Source organism: Bos indicus, chromosome 19 (assembly GCF_029378745.1).
Source record: "Bos indicus isolate NIAB-ARS_2022 breed Sahiwal x Tharparkar chromosome 19, NIAB-ARS_B.indTharparkar_mat_pri_1.0, whole genome shotgun sequence".
NCBI lineage: Eukaryota > Metazoa > Chordata > Mammalia > Artiodactyla > Bovidae > Bos > Bos indicus.
The window spans coordinates 36,183,986-36,201,992 of NC_091778.1; the positions used below are offsets into that span (position 1 = coordinate 36,183,986).

At 58.9% G+C, this 18,007-nt stretch overlaps 1 protein-coding gene across 13 annotated transcripts in view; it reads right to left on the reverse strand.

The window, feature by feature from the left end:
* The window catches only part of MPRIP (myosin phosphatase Rho interacting protein), a 92,950-nt gene that overhangs the window by 13,324 nt on the left and 61,619 nt on the right, over window positions 1-18,007 (reverse strand). For 10 of the 13 annotated variants that reach the window (XR_011562023.1, XR_011562022.1, XM_070773232.1 and 7 more), the window contains 8 exons: window positions 17,169-17,273; window positions 15,805-15,861; window positions 14,742-14,810; window positions 12,586-12,675; window positions 10,852-10,961; window positions 8,265-8,802; window positions 6,976-7,092; window positions 927-4,577 (listed from right to left, as the gene is read on the reverse strand). Coding sequence is in view for 11 of the 13 variants with exons in the window: in XM_070773232.1 (XP_070629333.1) it covers window positions 927-4,577; window positions 6,976-7,092; window positions 8,265-8,802; window positions 10,852-10,961; window positions 12,586-12,675; window positions 14,742-14,810; window positions 15,805-15,861; window positions 17,169-17,273 (4,737 nt within the window). In the remaining 2 variants the exon portion in view is untranslated. The remainder of the gene's footprint in view (window positions 1-926; window positions 4,578-6,975; window positions 7,093-8,264; window positions 8,803-10,851; window positions 10,962-12,585; window positions 12,676-14,741; window positions 14,811-15,804; window positions 15,862-17,168; window positions 17,274-18,007) is intronic. The other 3 variants (XM_070773239.1, XM_070773240.1, XM_070773236.1) reach the window with 2 other exon arrangements.

The window sequence follows — 18,007 nt, forward strand, 5'->3', positions numbered from 1 at the left end:
TGTCTCAGAGGACCCAACGAGAACAGACTCAGGACAGAGAATGCTACCCAAATCCTCAGCCTGGCCTACATCCCCTCAGGGGCCCAGCATGCACCCACATCAGCACAGGGGCTTCTTCCCTCCTGACTTCAGGCTGACTGCGCAGACCCTGAGTGTCAGGGGAAGCAGCTGGGATGTTACTTTCAAACCCAGGCTGGTGTGCCCTGACCGCACGGGACCGTGCAGCACTTTCCATCAAACCTTGAAACCTCCTGGGATTCAGAATGGCTTTCAAAAGGTTTGGACTGAGTTGGGAAAAGGCAGTGCAAACAGCCTGGCAGGTGCCAAAGTGCCTGCTAATGCCCAAGTGCTTATCACAGCAGCACAGAGCCACCTCAGCACTGGACGTGGTGCCGGCTAGAGGAAGGGGAACATGTGAGGAACCTGGCGTTTACTGCATTCGTGTGGTAAGAAGCCCAAGAGCAGGCAGCCCAAAGCCCAGGCAGCTCCACACAGCTGAATGCTCCAGGGCCGGGAACGTCACCTGGACAGGCCAGGGCCATGGCGTCCTGCCCACCAATGGGGGTGTGAAACAGGATGGATGTGTTAACCTTGTGGAGAAAAGAAGGCTGCATCTCCTTGAGAGAACCACCATTCCAGACAAGGCTCCCCACTGGATGCGGCCCCTGGGGAGGGTGGAGGTGGGAAGTGGCCCTTGACACTGTGTGGCAAACACCCCTGTCCTTTGACAAGCCCGGCTTTCCGCTCCCAGGACAGTTAGAAGGAGAGGAACCTTGCCAAGTCTAGGTCTGCATGGCCTGGAGGTGAGGGGGGCCCCCACTGGGCTCTGCTGCGACCCCCTACGCCCACAGGCGGTCGAGGGGGAACAGCGCCTTTGGAGCTGAGAACCCTGTCCCAGCTGCACCCCGACCACTCCGCGCTGAGACCTTGAGGCTCTCCAAGTCCCTCTGGCGCTCCTCCTGCAGGGAGGCTACACCGCCCGCCGGGTCCTGATGCTCCAGCTCCTCCCGCAGGACGTCCACTTGTGCCTCCAGCTCCCGGACGCGCTCCCTCAGCCGCGCCACGGACTCGGCCTCGCCCTCGCCCTCGGCCAGTGAGCCGCAAGGGGGGTGGCTCTGGTAGTGGCAAAGAGTCTCCTGCAGGCACCGCAAGGTCTGCGAGTAGTGCTCCTGCAGGGCCCGCAGCTCCTCCTCATGGATGGTCTGGAGCTCCCGGACCTTGAGCTGGAACCTGGCCTCCAGGGCCTGCACCTGCTCCACAGGCCGCCCCCCCAGGTCCTGCTCAGCCCTGGCCCCAGCTTCAGGCTGGCCCCAGACCCCGCCACATGCGGCCCGCAGCAGGCCCTCCACTGGGACCACCTCCTCCTTGGACTGCTCTGGTGGGGCAGCCAGGCTCGCGCAGTGCTCGCCATGCACCAACTCCAGATGCCTCTGCTGCTGGTCCAGCTGGGTGACCTTGGTCTGGAGCTCCACATTCTCCCTTTGGGTGAAGGCGATCTCGTCCAAGTACTCGCCCTTCTGCTTGCGGAGAAGCTCGGACTCCCCCTGCAGGGCCCCCAAGGCCTGCTCATGCCCCTGGTAGGGGGCCCCCTGGCCCAGCCAGGACTCTTTGTAGCCCCGGAGCTCATTCTCATACTCAAGCCGGATCCTGCAGGCTGCATAACACACCTGAGCCTGAAGAACTGCATCCTGAACTAATAAAGAAGAATACTGGCCAAGGCCTCCCAGACAAGCACGGCGCGAGAGATGCTGGGATGCCTGCAGGAGCTTCCGACAGTCCCCAAGTGCCTCCACAGAGGGAAGCGAGGTTAGGGAGGCAGAAATCTCCCCCAGGAGACTGGCCTTATCTTTAAGCTGCAGGGCAAGCTCCTCCTGAATAGCAGCTAAGACTCCAGAACTCTGGCTGGACAAGGGACAAGCCAGGGAGTCGGCTGGGCCCTGATGACTTGGTGCTTCTACCGGCGGGTGCCCGGCCCAGGACACCTGGTCACCGTCTCTGGTGCCCAGTGGAAGCTGCAGGGCTTCCGAGACCTGCTGCATCACCCTCTCAAAGGCAGGGGTCCGGTAGGCCCCGAGGACCTCCTGCAGCATGCACTTGTGCTGCTGCAGGGCCGCCTGTGTCCCCTGGAGGGTCTCCTGGACGCTCCGGAGCCTGCGGTGTAAGGACTCCCTCATCGAGCACGCGGCGAGACTGAGCTCAGCCCTGACCCATGTGGCATCCGCCAGGGCAGGGGCTGGGGCTGGCCGGGCACACGGCTGCCTGCCTCCCAAGGCGCTGGCTGCCTCTCCGCCCAGGTGCCGGCTCAGGGACTCGACCTGGCTCCAGAACTCTCCATCCACCAGCACCTTCTTGGCCCAGGCATCTGCTGGGGCCCCCGGACAGACCACAGCACTTTCAGACTCTAGCCGCCACCGATCTGACTGAGAGATCTCCAGGAAGACTTGCGACACGTCCGACGTTGTGTTCCGTAGCGAGTCTGCAATCTGGTCTATGAGGGCGGCTTCCAGAGCTATCTGCTCAGAGAGAAGCTGCAGCTGCTCCTGCTCGCTCAGTGTCAGCATGTGTGGCAACTGCTGGGATGGAGCCTTCTCCTCCTCCGAGAAGCCTGTTTCCCCCGTGGAAGCTGGCTGGGGACGCAGGGCCTGGACAGCACCCACGAGCAGGCTCTCCAGACCAGCCAAGGACCCCGCTCCTGCGTCCCCTGGCAGGGACCGCAGCTGTTCTCGACAGCTCTCCAGGCAAGCCAGGGCCTGGCTGTTCTTCACCTGGAAGTCGCTGAGCTCCCCGACATGGCTCTCGACCGCCTCCGCCCTGGCCTGTCTCTCCTGCTCCAGCTGGGCGGCCAGCGCGGTGACCTGGAGCAGGCTGGCTCGGAGCTGCTCGCAGAGCCGCGCCTCGGTGCTAGCCCATTGCTGGTGTAGCACAAGCAGCGCTTCCTGGCTCTGGCCCTGCTGGCTCTCCAGCCTTGCTGTCACGCCTTTGAGCTTCTCCTCGGTGACGTAGAGCTTGGTCTCCAGGGAGTGGATGATGGACAGGTAAGCGTCCGGGTCACTGGGCATGGGGAGTGAGCTGGGGGTAGCCTCCGATGACATACTTTCCTCCGAGGGTGAGCGCTCCTGACTGGTGTCTGAGGACACACTGCTGGCTCCGGTCTTCTCGCACCCGTCAGGGTGGGTGTACTTCTGACACTGGATCGTGGAGAATCGGATTCTTTGCCTTTTAATGCCAGGTGCTCCCTGGTCAGGTTTTGAGGACACTTCCGACCTCAGGGGCACTGTGTTCTCGTCTCTGCTGGGGCTGCTGTCCCCCAGCTCCTCCTCCCCTGGGGCCACGTCCTCCAGCCCCGAGCAGGGCAGGCCCGGAGGCATGACAGCAGTCTGGCACTGCAGGCCCACACGAGCAAGGCTGTCCTCAACATCCTCCAAAGACTCTGTGGCCACTCGCTGTTCGATCTCTCCCTCTGCCTGGAGTTTCCCGTCTGCCTCATCTAGGCTGCTCCCCAGGGTGGACGGCCCCAGCACAGCCTGCTGCAGGCCCCGCCCCTCCCTCTCCAGCGCCTTCTCGTGTGCGTCCTGCAGGCGCCGCAGCTCCTCCTCCTTCTCTTGGAGCCTCGTGTGTGCGCCCTGGAGCTGGCCGGCCACTCTCCTGAAGGAGTGCTCCAGGCTCTGGTAGTCAGCCTCCCTTCCCCTCAGCTTCTCCTGCAGTGCAGCTACATCCCCATCGGACAGGGTGACACGGCCCAGCAGCTCTTGGAAGCGCTGTTGCGTCAGGTCGCGCTCATCGCGCAGGCTCTGCACATGCTCGGCCAGCTTCTGGATGCTGGCCTCCTTCATCTCCAGCTGCTCCTCCAGCCGCTGCACTGCCTCGCTGCCCTCGGACCCGGGGCTCAGCTTCTCCTCCTGCAGCGCCTCCACCCGGTGCTCGTGCTCCTGCAGCCGCCCCTCGAAGGCGCGGGCCCTGTCCTCTGCTTCCGCCAGGCTCCGCAGTAGCTCCTGCTTCTCCCGCTCGCAGCTCCCCAGCAGCAGCTCATAGTTCCTCTGCAGTTTCTCCTCCATCAGCCTCTGGGCCCGCTCGCTGGCACCCAGCTGCTGGCTGAGGTCGGTGATGCGCTCCTGCAACTGCTGTACCTCCTTGTGCCGGTCCCGCTGCAGCGCCTGCTGCCGTTCCAGGTCCCGCAGCTCCTGAGTCCTCCCCAGCAGCAGGGCCTCTGCGCTCTGGAGCTTTCGCTCGCTGGTGCGCAGCTGGGCGCTGAGCGCGGCCTCGCTCTGCTGCCACTCCTCCAGCTGCTCTCGCACCTTGTCCTTCTCCAGCTTCAGCTCGCCCTGGAGCTTGGCCAGCGCCTGCTCCTTGATGGCAAGCTCGGCGGCAGCGTTGCCCAGCCGCACCTGGAGGCTCCGGATCTCGGCCTCGTGATGCCGGATCGCATCCTTGGCCTCCCCGTAGCTGCGCTTCAGGGCCTGAATCTGCCGTGTGATGAGCTCCTGGCGCTGGCACTGGGCCTCCAGCTCGCCGTGCAGATCCTGGTTGACTCTGTGGAGCCTCTGCCAGGTGCCGGACGGGGAGGTGGCCACTTCGGTCTTAAAAAAACCGATGAAACACGTGTTAGTAACACTCGGCCTCCCAGTTCTGAGTGTCACACCTCTGGCCAGGGTCAACCACAGAAAGGCTCCTTTGTGGGTCTGTCTTTTATCCTTTGCACAATTTTTTTTTCCCCATTTAAAAAAAACTAACAAATCATCTCAATTTTTTGGTAAGCAGCTGTTTCCAGATAAACAGAAAACATGAACAGTAACATCAAAACAGCTCTAACTGCACAGCTTCTAGGAGAAATAAACCAAACAAAACTGAATAATGGAGCAGAGTGGTAAGCAAACGAAGACTGCGGGACGAGAGACTCTGGCAGGAGGCGGGGGCAGGAGCAGAGCAGAGCATCATTTGTTTCGCAAAACAAAAGGCACATGGCTCTAGACCACAAACCCCACAAGAGCGCAGCACCCGACACGTTGCCCCTTCCTTCTGGGACAGGAGAAGGAAGGGCGGCACCGCTGGTGGACGTCAGTGAGGTGACATCCGAGACACTCGTGTGGGAGGTGGCGCCCGTCCTCCACAGTGACAGGAAGAACTAACCTCTACCTGCAAGAAGACAAAACGAGGGGGAACGGAAACCATGGAGAAAAACGTGAGAGTTAACAAAACAAACAAACCTTTGTGGAGTTCAAAATAACAAAGTGAAGCGTGCAGAAAATAAAACAATTGAAACGAAACTCCTCAAACTGAAAGGCATGCAAAATACACAGAACTAATTAACGGAGGGAAAAACAAGAACACGAAGGGAGTGAGAACAGCTCAGCCTGAGAACTGGCCTGCCCATGGCTCCCTCGAGGTATGCTGGCGGGGAAGCCACAGGTGTGACACTCAGTTATGTAAGTTAAGAGACAGTCCACAGCCACACGTGCCAGCTCCTCCTCCCGGCTGGCAGCACGGCGCCCACCCGCCACCATTACCGTCCTCACCCGTAACCCTAGAGGCCCTCCTCGCTCACCCAGACTTGAGATCATAAGCACAGTGAAAGCAGAGGAGGTTAAGAATAACCGCCCTCTGACCTGGCAGGGAAGTATTAACATGTCTGGCCTGGGGTCAGACACAGGTGGGTTCTGAGGTTAGCAATGTGCAAAATCTGCTGCCAGTATCTTCTCGGCCTGATGTCGGCAAGCAGCCCAACCGGGGTTTTAAAAGGTGCTCCCCAAACCTGCAGGGTCTCTGCACAGATGTCCCAGAAAGTCCTGGAGTGACATGCGCAGGAAAGAGGGGTGCCCCCATACCAGGTCCCAGGGCCTCAGGGTCTGAACTGGGCATGGCAACAACCATGGCTGAAGGCTGGGAGGAGGGCCCAGGGCACATGGGGCACCTCGGGCTGAGGCCAAAGCCGGGAAAAAGCAAAGCAGAAAAAATGTCCACCAGAGGGTGTTGCAGAGGGGGCAGGAGGACAGACTGCCCCGAAGGTCCACCGGACCAAGGAAACCATAGTGCTGCAGTCTGCAAATGCAGAGACGTACCACAGCGACTCGGGCCTGGAGAGTTGGGGGGCCCTCTGGGACCGTGTCTTGGTCTACACAGACAAGGAACCTGGTGCTGGGGGACGGGGTGCAGGACCTGGCGCCCTCAGCCTTGGATGACGAGACTCACGTTCTCAGTCCCACCATCCTGCTTTGCTCTTCCTGGAGCTCATCTGTCTGTTACCTCTCACCACCACATATTTGCTAAGGGGGCAGCGGAGTGCTGTACCCCAGAACTGGAGTAGGGCCTGGAGCACTGCAGGACTCGCAGCTCACACCAGCCTGCCCTGCCCAGATGCCCTCCTGCCTGGTGAGACACCTGCGGCTCCCTGAGACCACCTGGTGACTGGCACTCTGACACAGAGACACCTGCGGGAGACGATGGGTCTGGACTCTTGGCTCGGGACTGGGCAGCCATGTTTCCCCCTCAAACCTCAGGCTCGGCAGAGAGTAAGAAGTGGGGCTGCCAGGCGAGTAGACAGTCCCAGGCTGCCCTGTGGGTGGGGCACAGACACGGTCGGGGGAGGGGACCAGTCCTAGCTCTGCCACAGGCTGATCCTAAGGAGGCACTTGCCTGTTCCTCAGTTTCTTCTGTAAAATGAGACTAACACTGTTCTTGTGAAGTTAGAAATGACTTGCAAACATGTGACACTCATTAATAAATGTATGTTGGGCTCTTTGAGAGCTGAAAAGAAAGACAACAGAGTTATCTTATTAAAAAACAAAAAAGCCTTAGCTGTAGAGGGTTCATCAGATTCTCCCAATGTTACATGAGCAGCAGAAGCACACTGTCCAGAGCACCTGCTCCTGCTACAGAGGACCCTGGAGCCTGGCACTGGTTTTTGCACATTCCTAGCCTGCCTGGGTCCTGCACATGAAGCCCGTGGGTGCCCAGAGGGTGGCAGCCCCTCAGCCCTACCTGCAGCACATAGCCCTCCCGGGCGCTCTGCTCCCGGCCCAGAGCCACCCTCAGCTGGTCCTGCAGCAGTCGGTTCTGTTCCAGAAGGTCTGAGGCTTCCTTCTGGCTCTGCTCCAACTGCAGGCAAAAAGACACACGTGTGAACCGGGACGGCAGCAGCGGTCAGGAGCAGCGCGGCATGGCCCTTGCGGTCCTCCTGGTCCAGCGTGGTGGAGCTCGCCGGCAGGCGCGCTTGTCAGGTCTACACTGCACCAACGGCTCAGCTCAGGCTGTGAGTCAGCACGGGCGCCACTAGCTTCCAGCTGCTGGGGGCTGCACCAGGCCAGGCCCTACAGGAACAAGGACTCCATGCCTGTGTCTGAGGGAAGACTGCCCAGTGGGTCCTTTGGGTGTCCTCAGCATGACCAAAAAGGCCTGTGCTGCTCCAGGCAGGCCTTGTCCAAGGCTCTACCTCAGCTCCTACAGAACCCCCTTCGACCAGCTGGACACGATGGATTTTGTATAAAATCACGTTGGTGAGGATGGGTCCTCAAGAAGCAAGCGGCCCCTCACTGTGGTTCCTAGCAGCTGTGAGTCCAGCCATCACCTCCTGCCCCTTCCAGCTGCAGGCTGTGCTGACTGGCACAAGGACCTTCGTATCAAACCCTGCTGTCTGAAACAGTCTCAGAGTCTAGTGTGTGTGGCCTGCTGACCTGCAGTCCAGCTGTTTAGAGCAATCTGATTTTGGACTGTTAATTTACTGTGTTTTGCCTCTATTATTGTATTAACAGTCATAGAAAAATGTTGATGCTAGTGGTAAATACCAGCCTCATGAATCTAACAAAATAAGACGAGAAGTGAAGGCAGGCCAAGGGCCCAGCCTATGGTTTCATCAGACCCCAAAGTAAAGAGCACATCGGAATCAGCAGGCAGGCCGGCCATGCACACCCCTCCGGGCTTACCCAGGGTGCAAGGCTGCTGTGCCCACACAGGAGCCTGCCTGTTCACTGTCCTCTCCGCCAGTGTGCCCCAGAAACAAGGCAGGTGAAACACACACCCCACCTCTGGCACCGCTGGCTCTCAATGGCAGTACCCACCCCTCTTGTCTATGAAAAAGCCTGGTGTGCACCTCCCCCTGACCCAGCCCTCCCCCCAGTACTTATCTGGGACCTGTCTGTGTGCCTGGTTTGCTGAGGGATCTACAAGCCCTTGGGCCTAGGCCCATGGCTCCTACACTGTTGGGCACAGAGGGGGCCAAGGAAGGGGGCTGCATGGAGTCAGCCAGCCTGCCCACCCGTCCTGGCCGCTACCTCCTTCTCCAGCAGCGAGGTCAGCTCGGGCGTGGAGAGTCGGTCGCTGCCGTCTTCAGAGGACAGGTGCAGGGGGGCAATGGGCACCTGCTTCTCCTCCCGGAGGGGGGTGGTCTCCACCTGATGCCAGCGCTGCTCGATCTCCACATGCACATTTTGGGTCCTGAGCTCCGCAGCTGTGGGCGGCCCCATGCCCCGGTCAACCTCCATGCGCAGGGCCACATCGTCTGCACTGGGCCCCTCCACGTCAGGCGTCCCAAAGCGCTTGCGCCGCTCCTCCCGCCGACGTGCGCGCTCCCGCTCCAGCTCCCCGGGCTCCACCTCGGCCCGAGGGCCACCGGCCCTCTCCTGGGCCAAGGCCTGCTGGATAGGGCGGAACTCGGCCCAGTCGAAGGTCTTGGAGCGGCCCTCGCGCCTGCGCTCACGTGCACGGCTCCTCCTCTGCTCAGGGTCGGGCTCCCCAAGCTCCCCGTCCTGCTTCTCCAGCGGCCTCGTCTCTGAGGGGGAGCTGCTCCGGGCCTTCACCTGCGGCAGCGAGCTGCAGGGGCCGGAGACAGTGGTCAGGTGGGGCCCCCACCACCAGGCCCAGCCCCTGCTGTCATTATGTTCTTTTCCTGCTCAGCCGCGGTCCCTAGAGGGAATCCCAAGGGGCTCAGCCCTGCCGACAGAGGAGCCGCAGACAATGGCCCAGAGGTTTCCTGCTGGGTGATGCTAGGGTCTGAGAGCCTTGTCAGGTTTGCTGGGCACAGCCACCATCAAACCAGGCCATATGGGAGGGAAGCGTGTGCTGGGCCGGCGGTGACAGAGTGAACAGGAGCAGCTACTTTCCTCAAGGCTTGTGGGTTTTCAATAAGCAGGTAAGGAACACAGTCACGTCTGTGTTTTAAAAAACCACTCTGGTGGCTGGTGTGACAGCCCTGGGACCACCTGTGGGCCAGTGAGCTGGCTGACCTAGGTGGTTCCCACCAGCCAGCACCACATAGGGGCTCACTGGTCAGGACTCAAGAAGACTGGGTGGCCCACCTGGGCTGGACGGTGGAGGACACCCCTGCCTGCCCAGCAGCCGGGTGCACCCCCTCCCCCACAACCGTAAGTTGTGGCTGAGGACAAGACCCCGAGACTTCCCCCTCAGCCTCTGGTCCCACTGAAGCCCTCAGCACAGGGTGGGAAGCCCCTGAGTGGCAAGGGCTAGGGCTGGGGGGCTCCAGGGAACACAGACAAGGAGCCTCCAGAAGAGGTACCCTCTGTCCTGGGGGCTTCCAGGTCAGGACCACATGCCTGGACACACTTCTCCAGGATGGACCTTTCAATAACACCCAACTGCAAGCTGGCCCAGGGCCCCAACTGTGTGATGGTCAGGACATCACACCACCTCTCTGCCACTCTCTCTGGAGAGGAAGCCCCTGCGACCCCACCAGACTGGGGCTGCAGCACATGGATTGAGCTAAACTTCTGGTGTCTATACCTTCCTGGGACGTGCATGGCTTAGCTACACTAAAAAAATCATTCTTTCCTCAAAGGGTAAAAACCCCCACACAGAGCAAACTGAGGCAAGCACCTCGGCTCAGACCAGTGACACTAGAGTCTCTTCCTGTCAGGAGGACGCTGCGGCCCTGATGTGGAGGGAAGGCACCTGTCCCGAGCCACGTGGGCCTGAGCACGTCCTCCACACTGCTTCTGAGGCCAGAGCCCCACACCTGCTCTGTGACACCCCGAGGCCAACGTCCCCCCACCTGGAGCTGGACCGGCCACGTGGGGTCCCTCAGAGAGTCCAGAGAGGGCCTTGGCCTCTGCTCCCGGTCATACAGACTCAGGAACAAATATTCTGTTCGTCTAACAGAAGAAGGAATAGAGTCAGCACAGGACAGAAGGAGTAGAAAGGAGAGTCTCTTTAGGATCCCTTCCCGACTGTTCAAAAATGTACGTCACCAGCCGGGAGGCAGGACTTGGCAAAGGTGTGAAGCCACCCCCAGGAAGAGACGTGAGTGCTCTGTGGGCACGAGGGCCACCCACCAGGCATGGCCTCCAACCCAAGAGAGGCACTTGAGAAGCACTGGGACTACAGGAGAGAAAAGTGTAAGGGAGAAACTCTCAGGACCAGTGAAAACACTGAGGGCAGGAGGTGAAGGCAGCAGATTTCTGGCTGTCACAGAACCAGCTGCATGCAGAGATCCTGTCTTGTCTGCTTTTTGTGAAATGAAAACAGCAGGTTTCTAACCATCAGGGCAGGAGGAAAGTGTGGGGCAAATGATGAGGTTCCCAGAGCATGGCTATGAACACAGGAACACCCCCAGCTTAGCCCCCTTGCACCAAAAGCTCCAAAGGGACATCTGTCCTGGTTGCAAAGACATCCTGGAGATGTAGGAGTGAGGCAGAAGACCAAGAAAAGGCAACGCTGAGGTGCCCTGTGGACACAGCATCTGGTGCTGCCTTAACCACCCAGGGCTCAGCGGCCAGAGATGCCTTACACCCAGGCCCCAGGGAGTTCATGCATTGGGCAGGGCTGGCAGGGGGTGGGGGCAGTGCAAGTAATGGACAGAGGGACAGGGCGGCTGCGCTGAGCCTCCTGGGCACCTGACTGGCTCACCTCGTCACATCCGGGGCAGAGGTCGGGTGGACGTGCTTCATGATGGTCTGGATCCAGTTCCTCCGGATTCCGGACGTCATGGCAGAGAGGGTAAAGGCACCTTCCTTCGTCTGCATGGAAGACAAGGCGTTAGCCATGAGTGCCCCTCGCTGACCCCTAAGGGCTCGCAGGAAGGACTCACCCCCAGGATGCCCCTCCCAGAGGAGCTGCTCTTGATGGGAGGAGCTGAGGGAAGGGGGTCTCAGCACGAGGCCCAGAGAGCAGGAACTTAGCACCATCCCCAGCACTGTCCGCAGAGGCGGCTAGGGGTCTAGCTCACTGAGTATGCCTCTCCCTCCTGCAGGACATGGGCACAGGGAATCATCGGAGCCCCCAAGTCACAGCTGGAGTGCCCTGCCAGATGCCCTGCAGCCCAATGGACTGGGGGATGGATTTCTCCTTCTAATGAATTCACTGGCTTTCAGGTCGGAACTCGGTCTTCTCTGAGTTTGGTTAACCTTGGTCACTGCCACATGCTGGATCTAGGCCCAAAGGTCAGGAGAGGAGTCCCAGCCCGGGAGCCCAGGGTGGCAGCTGGTAGGCTGCTGGGTGCCCGTCACACACCTCACGCTCTCAGGAGGGAAGAATTAGCTTTTCCCAGAGACCAGTCTGGACTTCCCTCGTGGTTTAGTCAGTAAAGAATCCACGTGCAATTCAGGAAACCTAGCAACTAAACACAGCACAGCACACAGGGACAGGCCTGGCCTTTGCCCTGCACCACTGTGGTTCAGAGTGGGGCTAGCCAGGCCAGAAGGACCAGGCGTGTGGGAGGGAGACGCCTGGCTGTGTGATGTCAGCTGGCCTCTGGGGGAAGGGCTGGAGCTTGCTGGAGCTTGCCTGACCACATGGACAATGATCCAGTTGATGGGTTATGAAGCTGCTATGAACACTCTGGACACACTTGGGCCTGGTGCCAGGCCTAAGCCTGAGCAAGCTCCCCAGGCTGGAAGCTCTGTGTATTACCAAACGTCAGCACCAACAGGGAGACTGTCCCCGAGGATGTGAAAACTTCGTGTTCAGTACAGTTCTCCACAAGGTGCTTCCTCAGGCTGATCCCAGTCTGTACCCTTTGCTAGAGTGTGTCTACAGTTCTAAGTAGAGTGTTCCCTGTGCTCTGAGTCCTCCCGGCTAGTTATATGACATGTGGGGGGTCTGGGGCACCCTTAGACTTGCATTGGGCATCAGCCAGCTGGCATAGCCAGGGGTCTGTGCCCTCACCTCATCTGGCTACCCCTGAATAGTCCTTGAACCTCCATCTCTGATAAAGTGGCCAGTGAGAACTGCTCCATCTGTCCAGTCAAGTAATTTTTTTGAGAATGGGACAGCACCTTGCACATTGGAGTCCTTCACAAGATTGTGGGGCAGAAAAGACTCTGGTGAGTGGCTACATCGAGCAAAGAGTAGGTGCATGGGAAGCTAGTGCCCTGAGAGCTGAAGAAGCAACACCTTCGCTCTTACTCCCCATACCTCACCTCTTTCCAACCGTCCCTGTTCTACTGAAAGAAAGACCCTATTACTACAAAGGCTCTAGACAGCCTCGAGGGAGCGATGCTGGCGTCTGCTTTCTGCTGAGATCAGAGTGGGGATGGGGTGGGGAGCTACAGGGCAGAGAAAAGGAGAGGATGAGATGCCCGCCCGTCAGGCCCACGGTCCTCCCCTCACGCCCAGCCTGCTGCCCAGCCCCACCCCGCTCACGTGGATCTGGAAGCCATAGTTTCTCTGCACTGGGTACTCTGTGACATCGCAGCACGTAGACAAGTCAATTTCCCCATCCAAGTCGGCTGCCTGCAGAGGAGATGAGAGATTTAGAAGGTAAAGGTCAGGGTCCCGCGAGCTTTATGGCTACTGGACAGGTGTTTTCGCAGGCACTGCCGACCACACACCATCTAGAAGCATCCGTGCCGCCCCCACCCCCATCCTGCTGGGACACCCAGGCTGGGGCTCTCAGACCTCCCTTACCCTCTTAAAAACTGAGGGCCCCAAGGAGCTTTTGCTCATGGGGGTTTTATCTATTGATATTTGCCATATTAGAAACTGAAAAAAAATGAAAAATAAAAATTTTTAGTCATTTAAGAGCACAAACCCATTTCATAAATAAAAAGTTATTATTTTAAAAAACCTGCAGGACTTCCCTGGCAGTCCAGTGGTTAAAACTTTGCCTTCCAATGCAGGGGGTGTTTGTTCAATCCTTGGTTGCAGAGCTAAGATCTTGTGGTCAAAACCAAAACATGAAACAGAAGCAATATTGTAACAAATCCAGTAAAGACTTTAAAAATGATCCACATCAAAAAAATTTTGGAAAAAAATCAGAGAGATTTTTGCACCTGCCTTTAATGCCTAACTTCTGAGGACAGCTAGATTCTCACATGGGTCTCTGAACTTAGTCTGCTGGCAGCTTTTGGCTGAAGTGTATAAGGAGGGCCTGGCCTCACACAGACTCAGGCTGGAAAAAGTCTTTTCAGACAGTTGCGGCTGTTCTTCTTTGAAAAGTGGTAGTTTCCTAAAGATGAACTGCATAGTGGAATCTTTCTGTCCTTGCTGTTATGTTAAAATCCATGGTTCTACCCTGCTCCGTGCATGGACCTCTCACCCACGCGTGACCTGGTGGCACTACGTGCCGCTCCTGGGAGAGTCCCCAGACACTGGCGTGCTCCTTGTTGCAGAGCGAACGCCATCCACTGTCATCCCTGCCTATTTCATCAGGGAATCTAGGCTCAGGGACGCTGTCAGGTGAGAGACGACGAACACAAGTTTTCCAAAGTTCCAGTTTTTCTTAAAATCTCAAATTGAATCATTGATAACAGTTCTTTCGGTCGTTTTCCTTGGAGGAAGAGACTCGGTTTATTTAATCGAGTGAGCATCTGTGCGTTGGCGTTTAAGCAGAGATGGTGGGCCGCGAGGAGGGGGGATGGCAGAGGGCAGCGTGGTCGCAGTGGGTGCTCCCCACGAGGTGGCGTCACGCCTGGACAAGCAGCACAAGGGACTTTGCCAGCTTCCGGTGGGTGCTGAAGGCTGAGCCTAGTAAATCAGCACTTTCCTGTCCTGTGAAGGCGCTTTCTGTAAGGCGGTAAACGTGTGGCAGTGAAGGACACACTGGCTATCTGCTCCCGTAGCCTGGCTGGCTAAGGCACCCACCATCAGCACAAAGGCCAGCACAAGGGAAGAGGCCAATGGCATCGCAGCCTTCCAGCACTATTTTTGTTATAAAACCCTGGACGGGCCTCCAGGGGCCCATAAAGTACACTGTGAGAACAGCCCAGCACCTGCGCGTGCCCCTGCGGCCCCTGGCACCCACGCTACTCCCCATCTGCTTGCCCACCAGCCTCTGTCGCCTGGGCGTACAGAGGCACAAGAACCACTAACGTCATTCACATTTGGGAGTGTATCTCCCAAAGGAGATTCCTGGAGTGGGAAGCAAGGGAAAAGGTACAGGAACAGAATGCCAAACGCAGAAGAGGTTTTTCTGTAGGTGAAGAAAAAGCCCTTCTGTTTGGTGTTCAACCACAGAACCAGGGCTCTCAACCAGGCTGCCAAGTTCACCTGCCACATCCCATCCTTGTCCAGAAAACAAGGGACAAGATGAATTAGTTTGGTTCTTTGCAAGACAATTCACCACAATATTTCCGTGTAGAAAGAAGAAAACTGCTCATCCTGAGTTTTAAAATGAGACATCTTTCAGTGTTTTTCACAGAACACAGACAAGAAAAGCTGCTGAAGCCCCCCCATCCCAGGTGCTGAAGCAGGGCTTGGAGAGCCTACTTCTAGCAGAAGCCAGTCCCAGAACATCAGAGTCTGCCCCAGGGCTGGACTGGGCCACCCGTCAGCACACAGCATGGACCTGAGACACTCACCTCTTCAGCCACCGAGTCCCTGTAGAACCTCAGGCTTTGATCAGCAAGGACAAACCAGTGCTTCTTCCACTAAAAAAGAAGGGGAAAAGTCAAGACTGAACTCCACACTCCTGCTCCAAGGCGCTCCACAGCCAGGGTCCTGGGGGACCTCCCTGAGCACAGGGAACGCAGACAGTAGGTGGCCCCTCTGGCTGGGGCACACACACAGGACTCTGCTCAGGCCACAGGCAGCCACATGCACACGCCTTCTCCCCTGTGATAAGGCGGTGTGGGCACTCCACCCATAGGGGTGTGGCTGCAGAGGGGAGCCAGGCCCCCCAAGCCCAAAGAGGCAGCCTGTGAGTTGTGGCCACCTGCTGCCAGCAGGGGTGACCCAATCACAACCAGCCAGACTTCCCAGTCTTCACTGTGAGGATCGACAGGGGTGCTGAGTCTGCAGGCAGAGCCAAGGGGGTGGATATGGAGCAGGGAGAGGGAGAGAGGGAGAGAGAGGGAGAGAGAGGGGGAGAGAGGGGGAGAGAGAGGGAGAGAGAGAGGGAGAGAGAGAGGGAGAGAGAGAGGGAGAGAGAAGGAGGGCGGGGAGGGGCATCCGGGGGTCTCGCAGAGGGACCCGAGGCTTCTCCTGCCTCCTGGAGGCCTGATCTCCACCCCAGCAGCCACTAGTGGCTCGTTCTTTCTGCTCAAGTCCGCCAGCTCCTCCCAGACCTGTGGCTGCATCTCAGCTGCTGCCTACCACCTCACAACCAGGGAGCCTGTTCTTGGGGAACCTGGGCTCTCAGGAAACCTCTGCAGAATGTGGCCAGGCGGGAAGCTCAGGTTGAAGGGCATCCCCAGGCCTGAGGCTGATGCCCACCAGGAGCGGGGAAGCAGTCCACATGCTGGCAGCAGGCAGGCTGGTGCACCCACTGCCCACCACACCCCCACTTCTGAGGAGACGGGGTCGTGGTCACAGTCCTGGAGGTGGTAGACAAGGGCCAGCGCTCCCACACCCATGGGGACAAGGCCAGCTAGACCTTGCACCCGCTCCCCAGTGCCTGGGGCCACGGCAGTTCCAGCCACTCACCTGGCCATCCTCATACTGCTTGGTCAGCCAGCCTTTTTTGAAATTCAGCAGGTCGGGCTAAGAGAGAGGAATAAAGAACAGCTCAGAGAAAAGCAGCCTGGTGTCTGGATCTGTGCAGAAGCAGACTGATGAGGCAGGCATTTCTCTCCCAGTGAGGGGCCCTAGGAAAGGGGGCTTTTCCACGTGCCAGATGAGCACATGTGGCTCCTTGCCCTGGCAGGGGCTGCCCAAGCCACTCCCAGGGTGTGCATCTCCAAGGAGGGTAAGGTTGCGCACCGGGCACAGGTGCGGCCCCCTCGGCCCATAAGTAACACAGCAGGGCTGCCGGGAAGCAAAGAACAGTCCAGACAGAGCCATCCGGCATCTCACTGGAGGGAAGATGAGCAGTGATGGCTGAGACTGAGAGTCTCATAAAGGCCACGGGAAGACTGACAGCATCTGGTGTGAGCACGACGCAGCAGTGAGCTGCCAGGACCCTCCAGCCACTGGCCTGCCAGGATGATCCTGAGCCCCTGCTTCCCTACAAGCAGCAGAGCCAGGACAGCAGGTGCTAACAGCACCTGAGAGCACCCATAGGACTCTCGCAGCCCTGGGCCTGGCTGGTGTCTTGTGTGGGTGTGGCAAGGCCAGGTGCACAGAGATGCAGCACTGCAACGTCCAAGGACCGAAGGAGAGCTAAGAGAACACAGGCCCCGGGGCGGGACACACATCAGCCATGGGTGCCCTGGAGCCTCTGCTGCAAAGTCCAGACTCCAGGTGAGAGAGCATGTGCCCTGGCCCAGCTTGGGAGTCGCTGGGGTCCCCACGCCTGGGGGGGTTTGGACCAGCCCTGGTTCCTCAGGAGGCCGAGGACGAAGGCATGAAGGACCCATGTGAGCCGCTGTCTTCACTCCTGGGGCTCTAATCTGCCTTTCAGGGCTCCCTGAGGGGGCGGTGGTCCCGCCAGACCTGCCTGATCACTCCCTACCTCCACTCAACGGCCACAGCTCTCATGCCCTGGAACGAAGGCCAGCCCCCTCCGTGATGACCCCATGAACAAGAGACGTGCCCAGTGGGAAGGGGGCTCCTGCCTCCAAGACGTTACAGAGACAAACACTCAAAACGAGAAGAACAGAGCTTCGTGCTGTGGCCCCAGCCCCCAGAGCCAAAATTCTGCGGTCCTGGCGGCCTCCTCTGCCGGAGATCTCAGAGCTCAGGATGCCCATGTAGCCCAGAGAAGGGGCAGAAACACAGCATCTGCTTCTCACACAGACACGACGGCCCGTGCACAGGGGGCAGTCAGCACGGACACCAGCAGACAGAGCCCCGTGACAAGCAGCAGGGGCGACGTCTCCAGGCCTCAGAGCACAGGCGCCCGGGCTCACCGTCAGGGAGGACTCCGTGGACCTCCTGTCCAGTGACTTGGCTCTTCGGTGTGGAGACAGGGGGGAGGCCGAGGCGTCTGGGAGAGGAGCTTCGCTGGGGAGGTCCTGTGGCAGAGAGCAGTCCCGTCAGCACCAGCCAGTCCCTCATCCGCTAGAGCCGCAGGAGGGTGGGCTTCAGGGCCATGTTGCGGGCAAGGAGTGGGGCTTTGCTGTCTGGTGCCTCGGCACCTCTGCCCCCGCGGACAGGACCTGCGTGCAGATGGGACCCATGCCCAGACTCCTGGTCCTGAGCCTCCAACTGCCTGCCGGGGCTTGAGCCACTCTGGTGGACAGGGCAGCCTTTTCTTGCAGACGTACCAGCCACTCGGCTCTCCGGGTCCCCATTCTCTCTGGGCCTCGTGGGTTCACAGAGGGAAGAAGCTGGGCTCTGTGCAGCGAGCAGGAGAGCCCAGAGAGAACGGGAGGAAGACAGAGGGTGGACTTAGCGGAGCCTCAAGAAGTAGGGGCCCTGGAGAGGAGTTTCAGAAGCAGAATCCACCTTGGAGATTCAGCAGAGAGAAACGAGGGCTCTGGCCATGGCCAGAAAAGACAAGAAGGAAGGAGACCAGACGGCCTCAGAGAGGAAGAGAGTGGCTCTAGTTAGGACCTGGGACCCAAGGCGCATGAGAGCAGCTCTGAGCAGAGATGGATGGACTTCCAAGAGGAAAATGCGGAAGATGGGCCTCACCCTCAAGAAGTTCACTCAGGGAAGAAGGTGAGAGACGCAAGAAACGACCAGGAAACAAGAGCAGGAAGCTGGGCAGAAGTGGACCCACATGTGAATGGGCTGTATGGGGGGC